This window comes from Carassius auratus, chromosome 27, assembly GCF_003368295.1.
Source record: "Carassius auratus strain Wakin chromosome 27, ASM336829v1, whole genome shotgun sequence".
NCBI classification, from domain to species: Eukaryota; Metazoa; Chordata; class Actinopteri; order Cypriniformes; family Cyprinidae; genus Carassius; species Carassius auratus.
Window position 1 is genome coordinate 25,573,770 of NC_039269.1, and position 19,916 is coordinate 25,593,685.

General features: G+C 34.6%; 1 protein-coding gene across 1 annotated transcript in view; it reads right to left on the reverse strand.

Moving 5' to 3' along the window:
• LOC113046031 (xenotropic and polytropic retrovirus receptor 1 homolog) overlaps nucleotides 1-19,916 on the reverse strand; it is a 35,834-nt gene that overhangs the window by 13,839 nt on the left and 2,079 nt on the right. Inside the window, exon 2 of the mRNA XM_026206862.1 lies at nucleotides 12,359-12,410. Coding sequence (XP_026062647.1) covers nucleotides 12,359-12,410 — 52 coding nt within the window. The remainder of the gene's footprint in view (nucleotides 1-12,358; nucleotides 12,411-19,916) is intronic.

The following is a 19,916-nucleotide window of genomic DNA, read 5'->3' on the forward strand; positions in this document are numbered from 1 at the left end:
TGACTTCAAACACCTGCACCATCAGCCCTTTCCGATATCCGTCATCAAGAATAATCAGCATCTTATTAACGAAAAACCCTCGTCATGCAGGTTCCCCTCCAAAATAATAGCTTTACTTAAACAATCCCATTAGCTACACTTATCACCACCCATAAAAACCGCAAACTTCGACAGAAGATTACAGTTATTTCTGGATAATCACAACTACCATCATCCCACAGCTTAGAAAAACACTCAGTGTGCAGCTTCATGGCTCTCTGGGAATTTTAGCAGTGTTGTAGGAAAAAATTTTAAAATCTGGACATGTGTTTGTTTGTGTTAGTTTGTTTGTGTGTGTGTGTGTGTGTGTGTGTATACGCGCTTTAACCTTTGGATGCAAATCACTGCTTATCTGAGCACTAGAACAGTCCTCCATAAGTTTTCATCAGCCGTGGGTTGAGCTGAACCCCGGGAACTAACAGATAGCATGACATTACAACAGAGACAAAGGTTTTCCTTATCACCCACATTTAGACATTATAATCTGACAAAGCAATTCAATTACACACTGTGCTAAGGATAACTACACTTCACATGTTCACTGTGGTGAAGTAACCTTACACTGATTTTAGGTCAGGAGTTGTCATTTCCAGTTACTGCCATTAAGGCAGGATGGAACAAACCAAAAAAAGACACAAAAACTGAATTTTTTAGCTCTTTGATAAGTACTTTGGACTGTGAACATGAAAAATGGCGGATGGTAGTCAAGTATAACGGGACAGAAGGTCCAATGGCATGTTGTGATGCCACTGGGAGTTTTACTGTTGTTTACTGTTTTTTTTATTTAATTTTTTGATTGAATCTCTAATCTGAAAGTTGAATCCGCTACGTATAGAGAACACCAGGCACAGGCACTAATAAGCATTTGTATCTACAATGTAAAATGTTACTGTAAACATACAGGTACAGTCTAACAGTATTATACTGTATTTTTATAAAACAGTAACATGTCGTATAGTTAACAATGCCTATAAATGTACAGTAGTATTGTGTTTTCACCCTGCTTCATTTGTAAATCAGTATCATACTGTAGAGACATTGCATTGTGAGATTATTATTATTATTTTTTTACTTCTGGATCTAACAAATAGCCTACATTTTACCTGCTCTGCTTTATGTCTACTTTTCAGGGTTTATTACTGACATGTAAGAAAAAGAAAGCAAATTATTACGACATTGAAAAACATGTTGTATCTGCTGAAACAGCACAAGTTGCACCCAAAACAGGTTTTTCTGAAAACATGTGGGTGAGGTCAAACACAGAAGCTCATTTAACAAAGACACTAACAGATGTTTGTTTTTGTACAAACACCAGAGAATTGCAAGCAAAGCAATTTCAGAATTTAATGGTTGATGGCAGGCCCAGACTGGCAGTCGGGAGCAGCGGGAGAATTCCCAGTGGCCTACAGGCTGATTTGGCCCGCTGTCACATGATCCTTCAGAAATCATGGTATAGTGCATGTATAATGTTACAAAAGCTTTTTATTTCAGATAAATGGTCATCTTTGGATGTTTCCATTCATAAAACAATTCTGATGTACTCAACTGTTTTAAATATTGACAATAATAACAACAACAACAACAACTATTTTTTCTTGAACGGCAATTCAGCCTATTAGAATGATTTCTGAAGGATCATGTGAGACTAAAGGCTAGAGTAAATTACCAGAAGTACCTTCAGGCTACAAATAACTACTCAAAGGTACTAAGATGTTCCTATTAGGGGTAATAAAAATGTGTCTTTTTAAGAGTATTGCTCCAGTGACAAGCTGTTCTACCCCAAAAAAGGGCTGTGCGATATGGGGAAAATATCTAATTGCAAATTTTTTGACAAATATTACAATTGCGATTTGATTTGCGAATCAAAATTTGCAAAGTCAAGCTTCAGCTCAATACTGTCAATAATGTGCAGCACAGTATGAGTATTATTACCCTGCTGAAAAAAAAAAAAAAATTCTTACAGTTTCCATGAAACCATTACAAAATTCCTTTTTGTTTTTTACATTATTCCAATAGGAATTAATATTGTTCTATCCAGTACATTTCCCATTATAACCCTGAAATCTTTAAATTTTCCATTGTGTTTTGGGAAAACTTGTCTCCTGAAAAAAAAAAAAAAAAAAAAATTATATATATATATATATATATATATATATATATATATATATATATATATATATATATATATATTAAAAATATATATATTTTTTTTCAGCAGACAAGATTTTAATGGTATAACTAATTTTATAGAATTAACTTAGTTACTGAATTTCACTGAAAATATAAATTTTTTTATATAAATGAAGAACTGTATTTCTTTAGTCAATTATTAAAGTATTAGCCTACATGTTACACTGTATTTGGGATTTTAAGAACAAGTGCTGAAAATGTGCTGAATGTTTCATTTCATTCAAGTGAAATTAGCTAGCAGTTACACTGAAAGTACATTTGTTTAACGCGAACTGACGCAGATTGCGCGCTTGCATCAAGCCATCCATACTGCCATAATGCGCTCGTGGAGATTTGTGGTGCAGGGCCACGCGAGAATATAACAGTGCGTTACGAAATGGGCTGCGTGAGTGCGGCGAGTGTGAACGGCTCGTCCGTGACAAGGGATTCGCGCTGCGTGGAGAAGAAAGGAGTGAGTATGAGAGACATTCAGAGACAGGCTGTATGTGCGATCTTCTAAATGGGGAATAGCGAACATGCAATAAGAGATGCTCTTGATATGCATTGTGACGCAGCTCTTGTAAATTATCTTTTTTGTTCGTTGTCTGTCTTTTCAAAGCTTAAGTTACATAATGTTTTTCTTTAGTTTTAATTTGCCTAACTATTGACCTGACCCTGTATAATCCCACTCTGCCTCTCTCATGCTTTTTTATTTTTATTTTTTTTAATGGTGGGCGTTTACACTGTTGGCTAGAGCAGTCTGTCATGGTAAGTCTGTCACTCAAGGCTGGCAGTCACGCAAATGCTCTGGAACAGAGGAATATAGCGTCCACATCGCAGGCTTTTGCGATTAGCAAATCACAGCGTCTCAAATCACAATTTCGATTCGATTTCGATTAATCGCACAGCCCTACCCCAAAAGGTAAAGTTTTGGACCCTTTTTTTCTGTGAGGCCTGGATGAATGTGAATGTGAAATTGCATCCTAGTCCAGCCCTGGTTGATAGGAAAATTTCATACGCAGCTTGAAGGAACTTGAACTGACAACAATGAGGCTTTACAATGAAGTTCAATTTGGTAACACAAGTTTATGTTTACGAACAGTGGTAAAAACTGAACAATGAACAAATGTGTTACATCATTAATTCAGGATCATTTTTAAATATAACAGTTGGTAATAAACATTAAATTATAAATAGTTAAATAAATAGTTAATAATAATAGTTAATATAATAATTAACTAATATTACTACTGAACCTTATTGTATATTGTTTCCTAACGGTAATCAGAGATGCAAATGCAAACTCAGCTCTGTGCTCTGTTGTGATCTGATGTGATCTATGACACCTTAAATTAGCAAAAACGTAAATTTACTGAGGTATAATGTTGCACTTACTCTTTTAATAATTACACCCTGTTGAAGTGAGGGTTTTCAATAAAATCAAGTAATTCTAACAAATAAATGTGAAGTGTTTATTTAGAAAAACATAACTCAATGTTTCTAAAACCATGTTTTATTATTGTGTTATGTTAAGTTAGTATTTATTAGTTATTTTTTACCTAATCAAAATTACACAACTGCAGTTTGCCTGAGATTAACTGGACTGTACAATGAAAAAACACGATTTGTAAATATAGTTAAAAACTATCAAGTCAAATGAACTCTTCATATACATAAGATATCAGAGCTGTAGACCACTCATCTATATTTCTGGATTGCTTATTGCATTTTAACCTGCCATCCTACTGACAGGGAGCATCGTTGACTAGCAGCTAGAACACTGACCTTAAATCACCCAGATTTGAAGCATATCAGTCACACAGGATTCGTTTTAATATTATGTGTAAGCAACTTAATTGTTGCTTCAGATGTTATCTGCAATGTTTATGGCCTTTTTGGGAAGGATAAGCGATATATTGAAATTGTTAAGTTAGGTGTGTCTGCTGCGCACTTGCAGACACATGTAGCTGATCCAACACAAAACATAGTTCTTTACATACGAACTATGCAGGAAATATTAAACAAACATGTTTATGAAATTAGTATCAGAAACTTATTGGTATATACAATAAATATTACAATGAAAGACTGTTAATATTGCTAGAAATATGTTCATATTGCTTGAAAATAAAGTCCATACCATACGTAGTCAGAGTGATATATCTAAATAACTAAATAGCATGCACAGGTGGTGGTCATATAATTAGAATATCATCAAAAAGTTGATTTCACTAATTCCATTAAAAAAGTGAGATTTGTATATTATATTCATTCAGTATACACAGACTGATATATTTCAAATGTTTATTTCTTTTAATTTTGATGATTATAACTGACAACTGAGGAAAATCCAAAATTCAGTATCTCAGAAAATTAGAATATCAATCATGTAACGTGACATTTGCAAAAAGGGACGTGCTTGAATTTTGAAATATATTTATTCATGTTTTTAAAAGCGTGAAAGAGAACTTTGCGCTGCTCCTCAGGAAGATAAGCACTCAGAGACAGAACAAGGACATTTAAAGTCATCTTTTAGCTCAAGGTGCATGCCTAATCAGTCAAGTACATGCAAAAATGTGTCAAAATGCTGCACTTGGTGATTATTCATGCATAAATTCGTCAGTCATGTAACAAATGAACGTAACGAGTTGAGAATTAAAATACGCGTGTAACACTAATTTGGATCCGTGCAGCTCTTAAAGTGACAGCAAGCTATATTTTATTTTACATTTGATTATTAATTTCCGCAGTAGGCTGTACATGAACCTTTTCATATAAACTGCAATAAATACAAAACTAAAGCCAAACTTAAACTGTAATGAGACATTAATAATAAATGGTATAGTGAATAAATGAAATAATCATACTGCTTGAGACTTGCATAAAAAAATTAAAGCACAGTTAGTTTAATTTGTATCTTTTTATTCAATTGTATTTGTTCCTTTGCTTTTTTATTACTGACAGTTTAATTATTTTCAATAATCTTGGGGACTTTTTGTTTGTTTGGAATTCCGCTGGTCTCTACAATGTAGATGTCATTGCAAGTCAAGTCTAGTCTGCTTTATTGTCAATTCTTCCACATGTACAGTACATACACACAGAGAATTGAAATTGCGTTACTCTCAGACTCCTGGTGCATACAGATAACACTTACATTAGAACATTAAATACAGATAATAAAATATAAAGTACAACTATACAAATAGGTCATGTAAAAGGAAAGAAAGTAAAGCGGCACATGGTAGATAGAGTGCAAACCAGTGAAGTTAACAGTGCAGATATAATGACTGTAGCAACCTTATTTACAGGAAATACATATTTGATATGTATCACTATCTTTAAATAAATAACTCATAAAGTTTTGGTTATATGGCCCCCTCATGATCGTGTTAAATAATCGTGATTAGAATATTGACCAAAATAATCGTGATTATGATTTTTGCCATAATCGAGCAGCCCTATGTCAATGGTCGTCAAGTCAGCAGTCTTCCCCATCATTGTGTAGTCTACAGAACTAGACTGAGACCATTTAAAGGCTTTTTCAGGTGTTCTGAGTTAATTAGCTGATTAGAGTGTGGCACCAGGTGTCTTTAATATTGAACCTTTGGAACGTTTTGCTCTCTCCGCCATCGTCACTCTTTGTATTAAGCGGGAGTTTTTTCGTACTGTTACGTGTGTACCGCGCTCGTTCTTGTTGTGTGTGTGTGACTGACAGACAGCCTCCGCGGCGCTCATGCGAGTTCTTGCAGATCTCACAGACAAACGTCTTAATAATATCGCAAATTAGAAATGTTTGGTGAGATAAAATGTGCACGATAAAATTAAGCAAATCTCTTCGCCATCGTCACTATTATTAAGCAGGAGTTTACGTACAGTTAATGCATTGTGGTGTGTGTGTGTGTGTGTGTGTGACTGACAGCGCGGCGTGCATGAGAGTTCACGCAGATCTCATGGACAAACGTCTTAATATGATCGCACATTAGAAATGTTTGGCGAGATTAAATGTGCACGACAACATTATTAAGCAAAAATACATAGTACATTATTTTTTTTTCCTCCAGTATCGAAAGCAGAACCGATACCGTCAGATCTTACTGATACTACGGTTTTTCATAATTTAGCCCCGGGGCCAGTTTAATACTGGGTTTCGGTACCCATCCCTAGTGACAACATCTAATTTGAACTCACATTCTCAAAAAATGTTTGCATATGCGACTACTTTGGTCAGAGTATACAGCTCTGGAGATTAGGTATATGATTATATCTAAGATCAACTATGATCAAACTAGGGAAGCGCAACAGTGATCCAGTATTCCGCTATGCACAGGTGACCGCTATGATTGATCATGAAAACAACTATGAAAAAACAAAACAAAAAAAAAACTAACTGTTATAGCAGCACCCTGAGCTCTGATTTTTTAGCTTGCCACAGCATGCGGTCCAAAGAACAGATGCGAGTAGAAAGAGAAGCATGGCTTTGAAAACACGTAGTGATGTCTAAAATAGCTACATAAACATTTGATTATTTTAATAGAGGATGCATTGGCATATTAACATATATTTACATGCTGAATGCTCAGCAGTGCTTTTTTCGTCATATTTATTTTAGGGACGCATCGATCCAATACACATTTTCTGAGGGTATCGGTCAGACGAGACCAATCCAAATCCGATATTGTACTAATACTATTCTGTGTTATTGTTGACATGTTTATTTAAATGTTTTTGTATAGTATATTTCAAGTGTTTTGAAGCTGTTCCATAGTTCAATGTGATGTACAGATTAATATTTAATGCGCAGCCTGCACACTGTGACTCTGTGTTGTTTTGAGCGCATCATTCTGTGCACGGGACGCGCATAAGCACTCGGTGATCCTCTATATTGGAGCCTTTAGTATTATAATACTTTTCTGCAAAAACAATAGTCTTTCTTGTTCTGTCTCATCTATAATATGTTGCTGCCTTTGTTACTTTATTACTATACATTAGAGCTGAAACAACTAATCGATTTAATCGATTAAAATCGATTATTAAAATAGTTGTCAACTAATTTAGTCATCGATTAGTTGCTAAACAACTTTTATTCGCCGTAAGCAGCTCATTTTGTGCATATTTTAATGTGCCATTGTATTTTTTAAACGGTGGTATCATCATTACGGTTCTACCGTAAGTACTGTTGTATATGGCTTGTGGGGCAGTTGCTAAAATGTTCGAACACTTGTGTTGTAGATAAACAATATAACGTCTTTTGTCTTCCTGTCTTCTTTCTGCAGTGCCCTTTAAGCGCGCAAAAAAACCTTTGTAGAATTTGCTCCTTAAATACCATATATGGTATTGTTTTTTTTCCCCCAACACGCATCTGATTCTGTTCATTTCATTTTAATTTGCAATGGTATGTCCTGTAAATACAATAAATTTAAATACAACGTTTGACCGCGACAGTCTCTTGAAAAAGAGCAACTCACATAGTGAAATATGGAATTACTTCAGATTTGTATCTGATGATGAAGGAAAACCAAACTGCCGTGAAAACACAAGCAGACTCAATAAGCATCTTCGGACACATCCCATATCTTTTGGAGAGTACACAAAGGTTAGTGTAACTTATTTACCTTTAATAATTTATCTTCACTTTTGATGATGTCTTGTTTAACATTACAGTAAGGTGTTGCATATTATTCACGCTATCTAGAGAGAGGGACTGAAACGTTTTAAAAATAACAGTTTAAACACTGCGTTTTAAAATAAGAACTTTGTATATAGTATGTATATATTTTTGTTGCGCTTTTGTCCACTTTCTGGATGAATGGATTTCATTCTTTACAACAATCTTTGCAACGAAGAATGTTGTTATATTCATTAACATGACGACATCTGCAGTCTGTTCTTGTCAGCCCTTTATTGATTTATGTTAAAATCAGCTTAGTTTCTAAAAAATATTAGTGTTTTGAACGAATCCGGTGAGTAAATTGTTAAATGAGCCATTCACGAAGTTTCGTGAGAGTAATCACTTGCTTTATTCCTGAAGTGACCAGACGTTTCTTTTGAATGGCTCTGTCGATAAATAATTTAGAAAGACTGCCACCTACTGGATCCATTAAATAATATTTTCTCAGCATTTCATATATTTCATGTATTTGGCATTTCATACTTAAAACGTATATAAAATAAATACTCATTATTTATTCAGTTGTAATTGCAGTGTCACTTAAAGTGCAGCTTCAGTGCCAATTCTGCCATTCTAAAATGTATTTTGCTTACACTGATTTCATTTGATTAATAAAAATAAAAAAATTTGTTTCACACTGTTTTTATTTTATTAAATGTACAGTACTAACATACAACATAAATGTAAAATTTTTCTGTATTCTATTGTATTGAAAAAAAAATTTAATGGGCAATTGAATATATACATTATTTTTTATATTCTGATTTTTACAGAATACAATTAGCGTATTTTTCTGACTATAAGTCCCATCTAAGTATAAGTCGCATCAGCCTAAAAATAGGTCATGACGAGAAAAAAAAACAAATAAATCGCACTGGACTATAAGTCACATTTATTTAGAACCTCTATGATTTCAGTGTAGACTACAGGAGAACTGAGCAGCACAGAGCGCCCTCTCGCGGCTGTAGACGATAATGTTTTACCTTGGTTCATGTCAAATTAATTTTGTTAAATAAGTCACACCTGTATATAAATCGCAGGACCATCCAAACTATGAAAATAAGTTTGACTTATAGTCCGGAAAATATGGTAATTAATTTCATATTTTTTCTTATTGTTTTTTTGTTGTTGTTGTTTTCAAAATCAGAACCATGCAGCCCTAACTGGTGCCCAAGGCCACAGTTAACCCTGCCACCAGCAAGTCGCAGCCCACCATCAACAGCCTCTGAGAAATACAAGAAATTAAATTCTTAATGCAGTGTTAATGCTTAGAAGACACTGAGAAGAGTTTCAATTTGCATTACTTCATTACTGTACAGATGGAGTACATGCATGACACATTTTAATTAGTTGCTTCATGACAGTTCTTGAGTTTTTCAAAGAGCCAGTTATTCAATCTCATTAAAAAAGAATTCTGAGGAAAATTTGGTTTGTTTTCATTTATATCTTAGTATTTCTGACATTTTGCTTCATTTTGTAGAAATGAATTTTGAATTAATAAAATATGGCATGGTATCGTGATACTACTTGGTATCGTGATACTTCAGCTGGTATAGTATCGTAACATTTGTTTATGGTATCGTGACAACCCTAGTAATGAGCCACCGGAGGTTTTATTCAGCCAGTACAGCAGGAGAAGTAGCGAATAGCCAATAGCTGGCCTCGTTTTATGTCACGTGCTTCCCGAACTGCGTCTGCAGCAGCTAGATGGTGGAGACAGATGGCAGTGGACTAAGCTTGAGAAAGAAAGTGTGGGAAAACTTTACTTTGAGCCTTCAAAAAAGAAGAGTAACCTCTAAACTCTGCACTACTGAACTAACGGTTTAAGACTTTTACTGTGCAGATTCTCCAGTACAATGTTGTTTGCAAATGTTAAGTCATTAAAGCTGATAACATTGCTTTTTAACAGTTAACATTTAAAGATTTACAAACATGTTCTGTGATCAGTTTTTTCATTTACCAGTTCATAATTCAGTCTTGCAGCCTAATTATGACTGAATGAGAAGTAAATGTTTAAATGTATTTGAAATGCACTTTTTGCTCTTTTTCACACAGCAGGTTTTTTGTGTGTGTCATTTTTTTTTCTTTTTTCTGAACAACCTTCTGATGGATTTTATTTTAAATTTGTGAGTTCCATTCAGGTTTCATGCCACTGGCACTTCGAAGGATTATTTACAATTTCACAGCATAAGCTATAAAGCTGTTTCTCAGGTATAAGTTGTGTGTTTACAGGAAAAAAATAATAAAATGCAATGTACTGCAAATTTATTCTGTTTTATTCTTATTCTTGAATAAGATTCCTTAATAAGCTTTGTTCGGGATGTTAAACTACTTTAGGAGCCCTAAGGACTGCCATGGTGAAAACATTATTTGAAATCTTGTGAAATTTGCTAGAGTATGGGTCAGTGTTTTGATTGCAGAAGAGTTTGACAAAGAATTACTAACACATAATAAAACAAAACTCCAGGTATACTTTTGATGAGGATATGACGATGTAAAATGGTTAAAATATAAGTACATAAAGATTAATCGATTAATCGTAAAAATAATCGACAGATTAATCGATTATCAAAATAATCATTAGTTGCAGCCCTACTATACATTTATATAGAAATGTAAAAGACATTTATTTTAAATGTATTTACTTGTTTTTTCATGAATGTATTTTACAACAATACAAACAGCGTTAAATGTGTAACATTTTAACAGATTTTCGATTTATTCATTTTTATTTGTAAATAAAAATGTTTTAGTAGATTTTATTAAATTATTGTGCACCTGTGATTTTTCTAGAATATAGAGTACATTTTGCTGCTGAATAATCCACTAACCTAGCTTATAATAGTATTTTTGAGATTATGATTTTTTTTTTCATTTGTTATTTTTAATTACAATGAAGTTGTGTATATGTAGTAGATTGTGATTAATGATAAGGTCAACACAGAGAAATGTACAAATTCTACATTTATTAAATAAATAATAATAAAAAAAAACCTTCACTGGTATCTCATTTGGATCAGTATCGGCAGATACTCCGTTTTTTCTATATTGGATCAGATCGGTTCAGAAAAAAAATTATATTGTTGCATTCCAAGCAATTACATTTTGTCAGCAGTTTGATTATCAGTTTTAAAAAAAAAAACCTATTATGCTGTCTACACTGGATGTGGTGCACGCGCAAGGGATGATAAATTCTGACAGTAAACTGCTGCTGCGTTCTATTTATGATGTACTGACACAAATGTCAAATGGTTTTCAACGGTAACTTTGTGGCGTCCAGTGTAAACAGACTTCAGCTGTCGCGACGCAGACCAACCTTATATGGGAGCATCCAGTGTCATCACTGTGTGATAAAGGCAGGAATCTCTGTGTGTGTGTCTTTCTGTCTGTTGCATTTTTATTATGTCCAAAACCGATCATCCAATTGACTGCACATGTGGCGGGTGTGTTGCTGCAGACCCAAGGGAGTGCAGTGTCACATTTTGGTGCAGAATGGACACTCGACATGGTCAAAATTAATAAACTTTTAATAAACTACAGGACAGCGTGGGGGTGCGTCCGATAAGCTAGTTATCTAATCAGCGGTAAATTCCATCAGGTGTGTTTACTAGCCAATGGCGATTCAATTGCCAAGGTGTCCATAGAGGGATGATTAATATGTTTTAATTTTAAAAGGTCAAAAGCTATAGCTTACATGAAAAAATAAAATCACAAACATGATACTGGTAAACTAAATAATTTTATTGATTTATTCAATGTGTAATATGTTATATATTTTAAACAAATTATGAGCTCTCAAAGATTTTGAGAATTTTTTCAACTCCTTGCTATAAATAGAACTTATATTAAAACCAATCCAGTCCTGCTCATATTTAAAAAGTAATGCGAAAGTAAAGCAAAAGTAATGTAACGCATTACTTTCCACAAAAAGTAACTAAGTAAAGTAATTATTTACTTTTTAGGGAGTAATGGAATATTGTATTGAATTACTTTTAAAAGTAGTTTCCCCAACATTGATTATTGTTTAATTCTAACAAATAAGCTCTTGTAAAAAAAAACAACCGAAATGAAAAATAATTAGCTTAAAATTTCCACATAGGAGAGACTTGGTGTTGTTTCCAAACAAAAGGATATATATTTATCATCCAAAAGGAGTTTAAAAATAAATAAATAAAAATAACAGCATATCGAATATCGGCAAAAATATCGGGCATCCCTACTTTTTATGTCATATTTTATTTTTAACATTCATTTTCATAACAGTCTTCAGATATTTTCATTATCTCCATTATGGCCATGCCCCGCCCCCGAGTGCTCAAGTACTCATTTTTGTAACCTAACGAAATTTCCCAAAATGCCCATCCCTAGATCAAACAAATTTTTCACTTTAAACAACTTGGTTTATTTAAACCAAACAGTAAATTGGTATCCATACTGTATTTTTTATGGGCTGATTTCCAGAGTATGTTTGCATGTATTTACCTTCGATTGATGGGGCCTGATCCTGGGCCGAGTACAACATTTCTTTAAAAGCCTGTGGAGAAGAAAATAACATGAAACTCCATTTCCAGAGGTCAGACAATTGGCTTTAATATTACACAGCAGCATGTGACTGGCACAGCGCCCGTGACAAGGGAAGCCCTGCCAGGATACAGACGGAGACAGAATGACATGAGTTCTTGAGTGCAGAACAGGAAGTAATAAAACTAAAAGACAGAGGAAATGGCCGTTTTTAACTTTGTCCAAATCTAGAATTGGATATCCCCTCTGTAAGAAACACATAGTGTCCTTGAATCAGAAAGAAAATGAGGACAAAGCATTGGTTACAATAGATACAAGCATAGGAGACTTTGCAGCATTTCCATAGGGATGCACCATTCGACTGACCAATATTAATTTTAAACCGGTGACCGTAGATTGACAAATAATGCTACAATTCTGGACCAATATATTTTATAAATTATAACACTCCAACTCTAGTAAGAGATTTTTTGGCTGATACGATACCAATTTTAACAAAAACTATTGGCCGATTCCAGTACTGATATTGGTAAATTGTATAATGCAGGGGTTAAAAACAATCAAATAAAATTGATCATTATTATTATTTTATTATTATCATTCAGAAATAATGTAGGCCAAAACACTGGTAAATAAAGCAAAATATTAACCAACACAATTAGGCTATTTTAGTTCCCTTCTCTCCACAACACTCCTCTAAAGTTGTAAAGCTTTTGCGAAATAAAGAAAGTGGCTTTCCTTTTCATGAACTTCAAAGCACGTTACAATGATCCAAACTTGGCACAATTTTTATTTTGTTTTGTTAATCTGTTAATGATTTAAGTTTATAGGCCTTATATATTCCTTTTAATGTAACCAATATAGTTTTATTCAATTTTCTCTGTTCACAGAAACGCTGCAGGTGCGTGATGTGAACTTGTGTGAATCAGTGTTCTACTACAGGGGTTCCCAAACTTTTTAGCCCGCGACCCCCATAATAAATGTGCTGCTGCCCCGCGACCTTGCACCTCCCCCACCCCACCTCAACAACCCCTCCCGTTGCATGACAATGTACAGCAAATCGATTTTATGCCCAGTCTCAAAGCACACAAAGTTATATTTTATTGTTCTACGTACAAAATTAGTGTTACAATTCTGCATGAGCCGCTCGATATCCACCTGTTCTCTCTCGGAAAGTAACTGTGCAGCCATGTTGGGTTGAACTCGTTCATTATTCTGCAATCAGGAACCAGTCGAATAGGTCTGAGCGGCTCACACACACACACGCTCATGCTTATCCGACGGCCAACGTGTCAGAAACACTAATTTCTCGGTAAAGCATTTCTGTGTCATGCTGAATAATTCTTCCTCATTTCTCTCAGGGTCACACAGATAATGCAATATCAATGTCAGGTTTGCACATTGAAAGGATGGCGTTCATTTACAACAAACATTTTAATGTCTTAATGTCACAATATCTTGAAGCTACTTGTGTTTGTGTGCATTTATAACACTACAATAAAATATAAAATAATATAAATGTGCTTGCATTAGATATTAAGTGTGCATAAAGCTGAAAATTGCTATGCCAAAGATTTATCAAGTTAAAGCTTTGAAAATATGAGTGGTTCATAAAATGCAAACTAGGCTTGGGCGGTATCCAAATTTTGATACCGTCAAACCTCCTCCCTATTTTACCTCGGTATACGGTATTACCGTGAATAATTAAAAAAATATGACGTAAGGATGAGACAGCATCACCAAACTGTTGGCTTGTGCCTAAACCATTCAGAAACTGAATACCAAACACTAATACTGAAACAATAACAAAATGACATGCACAACAATATTAACAACTTTTATTAGCAACAAATAGCAATAGTCAAACATAATTAAATTAACATAAACATACAGAACAGTTTTTTGCGCACACAAATCAATAAAATCACTAGGGTTGTGCACAGATATTATATTATAATATTCGTTTGGCTCTAATTATTCGATAAATAAATATGATATTCGAATTTCGACATAATTTTGCTTGCCACAAAGAAAAGAAAAAAGGGAAAAAGGTCCACAATAAAATCTAATTCGGTCACTTTCTGTGATTCTCCACGGCATATTTGAAGATGTATGAAAGCAAAAAATAATAAATGAATGAATAAGAACTGCGGTCTTCTACAGTACTTCAAATATGCCGTGGAGAATCACAGAAAGTGACCGCATTCAAGAACATTGTTCCGGCGTCTCTCAAGCAACGAATAAACACCGCTAACTTGGAGAATGCAGTGAAAACTCCTCTTCTCGCATCTGCCCTAGACCCTCGGCCCAAAGATCTCAGGTTTCTCGATGAAAACATGAGAGAAGTAAGAAAAAAAACTTTTTTGAACATTATCAGAACATTTTCCTTGATGCGAGTGGTGCGTCACCAACGATGAAGAGGATGCAATGCCCACTCGTCGGAAAAGATCTTCTTCTTCTCCAGTTCTTCAGCGATGATTACAGAGAGTCCAGCCGATACGAGTGGGAACAGTTCTTGCTGGAGCCATGTATTCCACCAGATGAGGATCCCATTTAGTGGTGAAACGAAAACACGAAGCGCTTCACAAAACTTAGTCTCTTAGCACACCGTTATTTGTGAGTCCCGCCAACGTCTGTGCCGTCAGAGCGCGTTTTCTCCGCGGGCGGCCTTATTTTTAACAGACTAAGGAGCCGACTTTCCCCCGATCATGTTTACATGCCAGTGTTTCTTAACAAGAACATGTAAAACAATAGAAAAAAAAGCAAAAAAGATTTGCAGACAGTTTCAAAGTTAAGTGTAAGCTACATTCTGTACAATGGCATAATTGCTGCAGGCTGCTTTACGTTTTTTCTTTGTTCATTTTTATTTATTTTTATTTTATTTTTTAATCTGTAGGCTACTTTTGTTTGTTTGCGTTGGTCAAGTTTTTCAGCTACAAACACGATGTGTAATGTTCAAGCTTATTGTGTGTAAGCTTGTTCCAAAATGACAGAAACAATAAATGTTGCTGAAAAATAACGTCTGTCTCATTAAACTTAATTTAAATAAACGAATATTCGAATATTCGTTTTTTGTGAGCTCAAAATTATTCGAATGTGATATTTGCGGAAAAACACCCATCCATAAAAATCACACTGCACGAACAACTTTTAGAATAACAAAGAGCAGCTTATAAAAAAAAAGAGCGAATAGACCCACAACACTCAACCAGAGTTGAGTTAAAAAAAAAAAAAAAAAAAAATAATATATATATATATATATATATATATATATATATATATATATATATATATATAATCAATTTTTTTTGAAAAGCAATATGTTTAAATAAAAACAACTTCTTTCCAGTCTTCTTTCCAAAATAGTTTTTAATGAAAACCAAATAAAAATACCCGAATCCATTAAATAAATAAAAAATAAACCGTGCCAATAGGAACGAATGGCAATTGGCATACAATCTAGTCAAGATTTTTCGCTAGGGCACGTTGTGAACCGACAACTTTACCTGCGGTGCTGAAAACCTGCTTCGCTGGTGTGCTTGTGGCACAGACGCACAGGTACTTTCGTTCCACTCACGACATCTGGGGAAAACTCCAGTCTGCATTTTTCCATGAATGAAGTGGGTCCTCGTCTCCTTGAGTAACTGGCTCTAAACAGTAGGCTGTTATTTCAGCTCCGACTCGGTCATCTACGTTGCCGATGCCGACAGAACCTGACATTGCATCGGCTTTTTTTTTTTTTTTTTTTTCAGCATATTCCCAGAGTCATCTTTTTTCGTGAGGGCACAGTTTGCAAATAGCCTCGTCCTTATTTACCACCTCTCCCTTCTCGTTCGGTCGAAACCCGAAATACTGGCAAACTGCAGAATGTATGTTCTTTTTTTGAGACCAGGTCACTCGGTGCGCAACTCGCCATCTTTTCCCCTCCTCTCTCTTTCTCCTCATCTCGTTGTCACGCGATGACAACCACGCATACACATTTTTAGGCATTAAATAAATTATATTCAATATTTAATCCTTGTCTCCTATATAAGTGCATTGTTTTTTTTTTGTTTTTTTTTTATTAACGGTATGACGGTATTGGAACTGATACCGTTGCTATTTTTAGATCCCGCGGTATACCATATTACCGTATTACCGCCCAAGCCTAATGCAAACTTATCTGCAATGCACCCATCCAGATTCAGTATTTATGTGTACAATAAATGCTAAACTGGAATACACAAATGTAATGTGTAAGACGATTTTAATAACTCAGCAGCTTGAGAAAATAAGTCAAGATCACTGTTTAGCGTGAGTTTTTCAAGGCGACCGTTATTTAGATGTGTCACTTTATGGTTTCCATGGTAATGCGTCACTGCTTGTCACGTGACATATCGCATCAACAACAGAGCTGAATGAATGATAATCTGCTTTTATGTCATTTTTCCTTTTTTATTTAAAATATTCACAAATTTGTTAGATATGGCATGAAATAGATGATATTCCGATTGTCAAATATATTCAAGTGGAAGTTTTTGTTGTTTAAACACCTTTATAAAGATCGTGTTAGTTGAGCTGTATGCGCGATGGGCGCCATCATCTTAGTTTGTGCCGCAGACGCAGTTCAGAGAATCGGACCTGTTGGATTTACAAGACGTGAATTCATCCACTTCTCCCGAAATACATAAAATTAAGTGGCTAGTGAACTGGGAGAATAACAGAGTAAACTTTAAAGTTACTTACACAATGTGTCTAGATATAATGGAAAGGATTATTATTGCTTCTTCCTTTGACATCAATGTGTATTTTACAAACTCTAAATGCATATATGATTAAAATTTTTTTTTTTACTTATATGTCTGAAGCCTAAAATTAACATGATGTGGTTAAAAACACTTAAAAGTTTTGATGACAGCTCTGAGCACGCCTGTCTCTGGCTCGGCGCCAGCCAACACGCAAGAGCACATTTGATTTTTACGTCATGCACTGGCCGGTGTGATCGTACACTCCAGGGACCAGCCTAGACGGATCACTAGACTGATCACACTGATGTGATCATAAGTGCGAAAGGGTTAAATTAATTTCAAAAAAAAATATTAAAATATATGCACTTTTTATAGAAATCATCTTGCGACTCCTGCGCCGGGAACCACTGTTCTACACGTCCTGACATTTTTGCTTCTTTCAAACACAAAAAGGTGCATATTTCCAGTCATTCATTTTCAATTAAATGTAGGCCTAATGCTTAATTAACGGTTCGTGGCATATCCTCAGATAAACTAACTCCGGGGCATTGCCTTTGACAGTTAAAGGAACACACCACTAATTTTCCAACTCCCCTAGAGTTAACCAGTTGAGTTTCACCATTTTCGAATCAATTCTGCCGATCTCTGGATCTGAATCTGATTAGACTGTTAGTATCTTGCCCAAACATGACCAAAGAGTTTTGATATTTTTCCTATTTAAAACTTGACTCTTCTGTAGTTACATAATTTACTAAGACCGGCGGAAAATGAATTGACTTGTAGGGTGATATGGCTAGGAACAATACTCTCATTCAAGCGAAATAATGAAGGAACTTTGCTGCCGTACCATGCGTAATGCTATTACGCAGTGCCTGAAAATAACAACATCTTTGCACCTGCTGCACCCATTGTCTCCATTCAGTTAATTAATGAACCATCGGTATCTGCCCTTTTCATTCGATTTCTGATGGTTTTAAAATAATAAAAAATGGGCCGATAAATATCAACATTGGTACATACCTACTAACTGTGTAAATAACATATGTTAAATTTGTGTGAATTGTAATGTGCCCATTTTCAATAATAATCACTGCACAGATAGAGGCTGAAGAAAAAGAAAAAGAAATAATAAATTAAGACAGTGACGTTGCCATTGTTATCACTGTTAACTGTCGCAATTTTAGGAGTGAATCATGGTGTTATATGGATCTATAATTTAAGGGATTCACAACTGCATTTAGATGTGGTTTTCACTCAGAAAATGTTGCAGTGTCTGTGTGGATACTGAGCTCTTACCAGCATGAAAAATATAATATTCGCAATAGATGACATGCAGAATGCGTCCAAAGTGAGCAAAGAATGAGCTCAGTGATGTCTGTTTTATCACAAAAACTCCTACTATAATAAATGTAGCCTTCTACACTACATGATGAATCCCTTATTTACACTGGATCTCTGGTTTCTGTTATGGTATTTGGCAGTGAAAACAAAGCTACTCATAACAGTTTTCTGCATATGTATAAATAGTCATATTTCACAAAATGTATTTTTTTGTAATATACAGCTTTATAGAACCATGTATTTATTTTTTTTGTTTACATATAGCTTATAAAAGTAGCAAGGTGCTGAGCTCAGTCTTTGCGGTGTTAGCGTCAAATTTCCTGATAGATATATAATATATATATATATATATATATATATATATATATATATATATATATATATATATATATTATTTAAAATATAAAACTGCAATGATATTGTGGAAAGAAGGGTATTTTACTCGCTTTATGCATCTCGCTAGGTGAAAGGTCATACACATCCAGTGGAGAAGCACTGAGGATTGAGAGAGGGAGGAACTTTGCCTGTGGAACTCAAATCAATAACAACCCATCAATATTTAGCTTGCCCTCTATCAGTTATCATGCCTCGCAGTTACATCACAGAGAAAGAGAACACCCCCAACCACCCTGAAATTCCTTACAGTGGGAATCCTCCACGTTCAGCACAGTATTTGACACTGACCTCAGCATCAACCTTAATGTTATTATTACTGAACTACAGCATTGTAATCAGACCATGTGAGAAATGTCAGTGTTTTCTCTCACTCCAAGATCATTCTGAAATTTTATTGGTAAATGCTATTAAATGTCAGTGCAAAAAATTATCACAGAGAAAAAAAATCTAAACAAACCAAAAATCTCATGTAACAAATATTTTCATTCCTTTCACATAGAAAAATCTAAAGATGGGCAATACACTCTTTGTCCTCTTCGAGATGACAGAAGATCATGATATCAAAAATAAATATCAAATTTTATTTTTAAGTGAATTAAGTGCAGCATCTGGGTATTTAGGTTTATCCTTGTGCATTCTGTGTTCTATTTTTAGGATAGGTGTTAAAAAGTACAGTGTGAATGTGAAGCGAATCAGGACTAAATGCATGATTAAATTTTTCCTCCAGACTAAAAGAACCAAACTACAAGTGTAAACACATCCTAGGGGAAGAAAATAAAATGAAATACCTCGAGTGGAGCTGGAACAAAACAACTATAGAATGCTTTGACTGGTCAAATATTGCAAAAAAAAAAAAAAAAAAAAAAAAAAAAAAAAAATGATGTTCAACAAATGATGACAAATTCACACGCTAATACAGTTCTGCAGGAAATGTTACAACACAGATTCTGAAGAAGCCTGTTGCAAAAACAGAATCCTGTAAGAAAACATGAGCTCAGAGGGGACGTGGCCTTGACAGCTGCATCAGGGATGTTTACTTGTTCTAGCAGCACGCC